We start from the raw sequence: 7,725 nt of genomic DNA on the forward strand, positions 1-7,725 counted from the left end.
TGGGAAACATTACAGGGGGCACTGAGAGAGATCCCTGTTGGACTTGTACCCCAGAAGGGGTTTTGCTTTGCTTTCATCACACAGACAGACTGTGTGTGAGTTGGCCAGAAGGCTGTGTCACCAAAGACACACGAGAGAGAGAGAGAGAGAGAGAGAGCGCGTGCAGGTACACGCACTCGGCCAGGGGGCGCTTGCGAGAGGTGAGTGCAACTCCATGACATGGGGCCATGGGGGAAGTTGGGACTGGATGACAGAGGATGGATCTATTCCGTTCATTTCCTCTGAAACACCTGGCATTGGCCACTGTCAGAAGACAGGACACTGGGCTAAAAGAATCATGGGTCTGACCCAGTATGGCCATTCTTATGTTCTTATTTTCCCGTTTCTCGCTTCACTCTTTCTTTCCAGAAAAGACAATGGGACTTTTCACTGTGCTTTCCCCTTCATCAGTACTTTCTTTCTCTGCTGTTGGCCCTTTACCAGCAGTTTCCCACTGTTCTAGATTGAACTGCCACAGCGTGTCACAGTTCCAGGGTTAACCGCTCCTTTGACTCCACTCCTGGCCTTCCTCGAGGGCACCTACTTAAAGTTTTCAGGCTTCCTAGACATCACCTCTCTCAGGTGGAGACGTGCTTCTCTAGCTCCCTCCAGACTGGGGGCTTGCAGCAGTCCCTCTGCATTTCACTCTGATTGCCCCAGCAGCTTTGACCAAGGTCCCACTCTTGTGATTAACCTTTCTCTGCGGGCTACAAGAAGTGTACACTCGTTACCAACCAACCTTCACAAAGCAAAGCATCTGTTCTTAAGGCAAAATCATTACTGAGAAAATACATACAAACAATGGCTGTTCCGAGATCACCCATCAGTCTTATGGGGCTGTAGCAAGCCAAAGTCTTTCCAACCCTTCTGCAAGTGTTCCCCCCAGACAGAAGGGCCTGTCTGTTTGTTTGAATCATAAAGGAGGCCCCTGAGTCACCCCAAACTCAGTCTCTATATACCAAAAGCCCTTTCTTCGCTTCCTGGAACACCCAGCCTGAACCAGTCTATGCAAACCTCCCTGTGGGGTGGTACCTCTCTGGAGGTGTTTACAGCCTGAGTGATTCATTTTAATCACCCACACACACAGATTTGAGTTCTTAGAGGAGCTGTGGTAACCCTCACCCCCGACAGAGTTGCATACACTCTCTGGCCCACAATGAGATCTAAAACATCCATAAACTTAATACAATATGGTCCCCCAAAGAAACTGCATGTGGTTGCAACATCTGTCCCAGTGGCATGTCAAATAGGCGTTTTACAAACAACAGCTATTTAGAGCAGCACTTCATATTTCACAGAAGACTTAAAACCTCCTTCTTCCAGCAATGTTTTCCACTCTGTCAACATCAGCAAGCGCCACTTCACATCACAAGCCCCGACTTGCACTCTCCTTTTCTTACCTGATCTGGTGTCCAGAGTTTTCTCTCATCTAACAGCTGTGCCACTGTAAGCCCGTTAGTGTGCACATGACCTTCAAGGTAAATCCCTCCAATTCTTTATTGGTGTTATGAGAGTGTAAATGTGGGTGGATGGGGGAAGGAGAGAAGTTGGCTCATGAATTTTAAGCTTTTGGGGGTAGGGAAGTCTGTTTTCCCCCTAGTGGTAAAGGATCTTGCACATTTATGGCATCTCTAAAAACCATTTTAAAATTAGCAATAACAATGTAAAGGATGTTAATTACATGGTATGGTAAATTCCTTACATTATATGGCCACCCTGTTGCTCAGCACAGAGCAGAAACATATTTCCATTCATTTCTGGAAGATCAGTGCAGTCACGAATAGTCTGAAATCATATTTTTCCCCTTCCTTGTTTATGTTTTAGCCACATACTCCTGCAATTTCAATCCCTGGGGTAGAAAACCCCACACTGCAAGAGTTAAACGGTTACCGAGTTATCCATACACACATAACAGCGCTGAAAAATATGGCTTTCCCCAAGATCCCAGCTCATGATAACACTCTGCAAAAATAAGTACCCTAATAAAGGCTTCCCCATCAGCCCTAGGTGGTAGGGCAGAGCTGAGCTACTGGCACAAACCCAGATTGCACTGAATTCCTGTGGCTGCAGGCGCCTGGATGATAGGAACACAGGGGCCTTCCTGGCAAAGTGTTGTGCATAGAGCTCACATCAGGCGTTCTCTGGGTGAAACATCTCCTTAAGGACAGCCACACAGGCTGGAGCAGAGCTGTCCCCTTCTGTGGAGCGGCTGGGGCGCTGGGAGGCAGAGTTCAGCACCGGCCTGCTGAACAGCTCCCTGACTCCTTGCCGGAACTTGGGGTCCCAGGCGCTGTAGATGGCCACGTTCCAGCAGCTGTTGGAGGTCAGAATCCAGAAGGCGTAGAAGGAGAACTGACACCACTGGTAGCCCAGCACAGAGCCCACCACGAAGACGGCGATAGGGCTGAAGGAGGCCGAGAAGGCAAAGGTCAGGATGCCAATGGTCTTCGCCGCAGTGATGTCGGAGAAGGAGAGGCGGCTGTTGTGCTGTGCCTCACTGCCCAGCCACCTGCGGGCCTTGCAGTATTGGCGGATGGCGGTGAAGGTGATGAAGTTGATGACAAAGGTGCCCCCCAGCAAGGAGAAGTCGAAGGCTGGGAAGAGCAGCATGATGTTCCAGGGGGAGCCGGGCAGCCTGCCTGCTGGGAAGGCGTAGGTGCACATCTTGCTGCAGGGGTTATACTGCAAGGTGATGTCTGGGCTAGAGATCATTGGCACCACTGCCAGCAAGAAGCTCATGGACCACGAGAACAGGATGAGCCAGACCGTCCGCCGCTTGGTGATCACCGCCCTCTTGTGCAGGGGCTTCAGCACCGCCACGCTCCTCTCCACCGACAGCAGGAAGATGGTCGTGATGGAGACGAAGGTGCAGCCAGCGAAGATGGGACCAGTGACGAAGCAGGGCAAGGACGGGATAGAGCAACTGCTGCTCCCCTGCCCCATGCCAGAGGCTAGACTGCTCGCCTCCCTGTATACGGAGTAGGGCACCACAATGAGCCCCACAGCCAGGTCGGCCAGGGCCAAGGAGACTTTCAGGTAGCCCTGAGAGGTCCTGAACTGCCTGGCTTGCAGGAAGACCAGGAGGCTCACCACATTGCCCAGGATGATGGCAATGATCAGCAGGACCATGACGAAGAGCTTGCAGATCTCCCCCAGAAGAGGTGGGCTGGACAGAGTGCAATTGGCGCTGCTGCTGTTACCCAACATTGGCCACGTTCTTCTCTTCACAAGGCAGACGGGCTGGGACAGGGTGGTGAGCTGGGCTCCTCTGGTTCTCTCCTAAGGCTCCATGGAGAAGGCTTCAGCTGCTGGTTCTCTGGCTCCTCACATGCTGAGTCTCCAGAAACTTCTCCTGAGAGGTGTGAGCCATGGGCAGACATCCAGACAAACGGGTCACATCAGTGCAATATGCGCGCACACAGACAGGGCCAGGCTTCCTGCAGTGATCCGGAGTGTGCCCCAGGGAAGGGCCTAGACCACTTCCTGTTGGATCACAAACACATATCTTGAGAATATGACATTGGGTGAGTCGCACACATGCACACACACAGATTTTACCCTTGGTGAGTCACGCACACACAGATTTTACACTCAGTGAGTTACATGTACACACAGATTTTACACTCTGAGATGTGTGCATGCACACATATACATACACAAACACACATATTACCAGGGCCGGCCTTAGGGGTGAGCAGACTGGGCTGCTGCCCAAGGCATGGTACTCAAGGGGGCACCATGCTGGTACCTCCTCATCTGACCTTCCCACAGCCAGTGGGGCTTCGAGGCAACCAGGCAGGTGAAGCAGCACCCTGAGAGGGTGGACAGACCGAGCTGCAGCAGGGGGCCTCTGGACCAGCCAGATAATGCCTCTGAAGCAGGGATGCCCCTACTTCCCTGCTGCCCTGCTTCACTGCCATCTCTAGCCCCCACTGCTTCTGCCCTCCCCCCCGCTCATGGCACTGCCCCAGACCAAGCTCAGGAGCTGGAGCCTGCCTCCTGTCTGCTGTGCGGGGGGGCGGTTGCTTATGTCGGAGTGTCCCTCTTCCCCCACCTTTGTACCTAGGCTCTGCCTTTGTACCTAGGGCTTCCCAGCTGGGGTGGGGGTCAGAGGGAACTGTCTGTTCTGGTGCTTCTGGGTCCAGATCCTGAATGCTCTTCTTAAAGAGACAGCGCACGAATACACTCACTCAGGCACACACTCTCTCCTCCAACACACAGACACTCCCCCAACACACAATCTCTCACACAAAAGCATACACACTCTCCAGACACACACACTCACTCTCTCTCACACACTCACTCCTCCAACACACACTCTCTCTCGCTCGCTCTCTCTCTCTCACACACACACACACTGTCAAACACACTCACTCTCTTTCTGTCTCACACTCACTCCCCCCAAGACTCAGAGCTGCGCATACACACAAACAGAACCACTACACTGAGGGTAACACGCTGGGATTGTACATTCAGGGTCACACACACGCACGCAGCCCCACAAAGAGCTCCCAGTTGTTGCACGGGGACTAAGAGCGTCCCACAACACGCACATGCCAGCACTGAGCGGTCCCACTCCCTGGCTCCCCCGCACGTGCCCGCGCGGATACACCCCGCAGCCGCCTCGCACGCCCCGCTCGGGGTCTGGCCCCACGCGCCTCTCCAACCCCCTCACCAGCTTTGCAGGGCTACGCCGCGCCTCTCCGACAGCAGCCCGGAGCTGCGGAACGCCCCGCGGCGGTGCTCGAGCGGACTGCAGGGGCTCCGGCCGTCTTCCAGCGCCAACTCTTCCGGGCGCCCCAAGAGCGCAGGAGGAGCGAGGCGCAGGCGAGCGGTGCCTGGCCGAGCGCTTTCTCCCTTGTCCGGCTGCAAACAGCTCCCAGGCGCGTCCGAGCGGCAGAAGCAACTCGGGAGTTTGCACCCAGCAAGGCGCGCCGGTCAAACGGCCCCGTCTCCGCTCCCTGCTCGGCGCTGCGGCTCTGTCCAGCGCTCCCTTCCCTCTGGCCCCCGCTGCTGCGTGCTCAGCTCACACTGGGCTGCCGCGGAGCGGAGCCGGCTGCGCTTCGCGGTCCTGCCTGCAGGGCTGCGGGGCGGCGATTGCTGGAGCCGGGCTTCCCACGCGCTCGCCGTCAGCTGGCAGAGCCGCTGCGGCCCGAGCGAAGCTCACATGCAGAACGGAGCAAGCAGCCGGAGGCGTGGAGCAACGGGGAGGTGGGGGAGAGGTTCCGAGTCCAGGAATCCGGGGCTTGGAAGAGCTGGACAGAAAACTGGCCCCTAAAGTCCCCCAGCATTTCCCCTGGCCCCACCAGGTGAGCCACGGGAGGACAAGACCTGGCTCCGCGTTTGAAATGCTTTCCTGGAAGATGGTGGTTGGCTCAGGGTAGCTCTGTTGCTGCTGCCCAGCGATCCTACAGGCAGTGCCCTCAGGCTGGGTGGGCCCTTGGCCTTTCCTGGGCTTTAAGTCTCTCCTCCATGATTGGTTGACCTTTAGGTTTAGATTTGACCATTTTCCAGTTTGTTTTCAAATCCTCCCTCCTCCTCCTTGGTTGGAGGGACCAGGTTATTTCTTTCAGGCCTCTGACTCTATAGGTCAACACCTGGCCCTGTACAAGCAGTGCCAAGCAGCCATAAAGTTGGCATCAGCAGCTACATGGGAATTCCCACAATATTGGGGAACCCCTGCGCGGTGTGGGCCAACTTTATGCCAACCCCTTCAGCGCTTGGTATGAGGGTGTGACCAAAAGGGCCAAGGGTGGCCAGTGCATTCTGGTAATCCTCAGTCATGATGATATCCCCTCGGGGGCTATTATAGACCAGCCCAAGTTCCTGCAGCCTTGAAGCTGCTCAGGGTTGTGCCGGGGGTGACATGGCTCTTGGTTTGCTCCAGGATAATGAGATGTAAATTTCGCTTAAAGTAATCTTTGCAGTCAACTCTTGAGTCCTGCACATGAGCCTGGGATGGCTGGATCCCTGCCTAAGGATGGCAGGAATTGCCAGACAGTATTAGTCAGTTCTCCTTGTTCACCCACGCTGCTTGTCATGATCAACTAAAGTTGTGGCTTCATCTGAACTTCATTTAACAAAATAGCGTGAAGACAAAAGTGCTTCTCCTGTGCAAGAGAAGCCTCCTCAAGATAGACCTATTTCCTTCAACACCCTCCTTGACCAGGAATGGTGCCAGGGTTTCTGGCGCCCTAGGCAGAATTCAGGGGGCGGCATTTTGTGTGCTCCCCACGGGACGCGCGGGGGCTTCCAGTTCCACTCCCGTCGTGCCACCGAAGAAGGACCCTCCGCCGAAATGCCGCAGGCGACAGCGGCAGTCATTGAGCTGCTCAATTGCCTGCCGCTGTTTTCCGCGGCACGTTGGCAGAAGGTCCTTTTTCGGTGGTGCGACGGGAGTGGAACCAGAAGCTCCCGTGCGCCCCATGGGGAGCGCACAAAATGCCGCCCCCCAAATCCTGGCGCCCTAGGCGACCGCCTATGGTCGCCTAATGGAAGCGCCGGCCCTGTCCTTGTCACAGATTTTCCCCTTGCCTCAGCTCTCCATAGCTTTGGCATCATTCCTGACCCTGAACATTTCTTCTTCCATCACATCTCCCATGTCTGTAATTCCCCTTCTGCAGCATTGTCCGTGTCCGCTTGACTCCATCTCTATTGAAATTCTCAACCACCTCTTCAGTTTTTATTACCTTGGCTATTGCAGTGCCGTGTTCTGAGATCTTCCCAATGTCAGTTTCTGGTGTGGGCAGAATGCCGCAACCACTAAGAATGAAGGAAAACTCCAGGAAGGGTGGAGATCTCTTGTGGCTTTGTGTTGTATTAATAGCAGGCCATGCCCACCCTTTGCACTCAGTGTCAGGATTATACAATGCCCTGAGCACTGGAGGGGCATTTTATATATAAGCAAATACACTAAAGATTAAGCCTTTGGCAAAAAAATGGTTCTAATGTCTAGGGTGGTGTGTGAGCTGCTGCTGAGCACATAATGGCTGCTACACTGGCTACATAAAAGTAACTTTGTTACAGACCTCGTTCCTTGCTTTGTAAAATTCTCAGGCTTACATTGAATATATCAGAAAAGATGTAATTCTGCTGTAATAGCGTATTTGTTACTGTTCTCTACTGTGACCCATCTGGTAGAAGGTCATACCTACTTACTGCAAGTGTTTATCACCGATGATTACAGCAAATTACACTTTAGAAGTGCCTCTTTGGTGGCTTACAAGCTTGCTACCTTGTTATTTATTCTTCTTTAAAGATCTCACCATTTCTATCTCCTCTTTATTTCGATTTGCTCTGCTATCTGCCTTCCACATCCCATTTTGGTTATATATATACATCTTTTGTCTGATAGAAATTGTATCTTTCTTGCAAAAATGTTCTCAGAAAAGTCTCCAATGATCTCTTCCTGGAATCTGTCATATGAGTTCTGGTTGCTTTATGGAGTTGTTATTATGAAATGGTTGTATCATGGAATGCCTCTATGTGGATGTGGAATCTACAGTTTGCTGATGTGCTGTAGTATGTCTCTGCCAGATCAGGGACAATAATCTCCATGATTGTTCTGTAATCAAACAATGGGTATGCTAAGGAGGTTGCCTGAATGGAGAAGCCAGTTTGACCAAGATTTTCTGAAAGGGGCTGGTGAAGTGGGGAGTGGAAAATCACCAGCAGCAAAACTAAAGA

General features: G+C 53.1%; 1 protein-coding gene across 1 annotated transcript; it reads right to left on the reverse strand.

Annotated features, from left to right (window-relative positions):
- Positions 1–1,754: 1,754 nt before the first annotated feature.
- On the reverse strand, positions 1,755–4,112 carry LOC123348779 (adenosine receptor A3-like). The gene is made up of 2 exons (XM_044986417.1): positions 4,094–4,112; positions 1,755–3,522 (listed from the first exon to the last, which is right to left on the reverse strand). The coding sequence occupies exon 2, from the start codon at positions 3,244–3,246 to the stop codon at positions 2,170–2,172; it is 1,077 nt and encodes a 358-aa protein (XP_044842352.1). The 5' UTR covers positions 3,247–3,522; positions 4,094–4,112; the 3' UTR covers positions 1,755–2,169.
- Positions 4,113–7,725: the final 3,613 nt, after the last annotated feature.

Source organism: Mauremys mutica, chromosome 13 (genome assembly GCF_020497125.1).
Source record: "Mauremys mutica isolate MM-2020 ecotype Southern chromosome 13, ASM2049712v1, whole genome shotgun sequence".
NCBI classification, from domain to species: Eukaryota; Metazoa; Chordata; order Testudines; family Geoemydidae; genus Mauremys; species Mauremys mutica.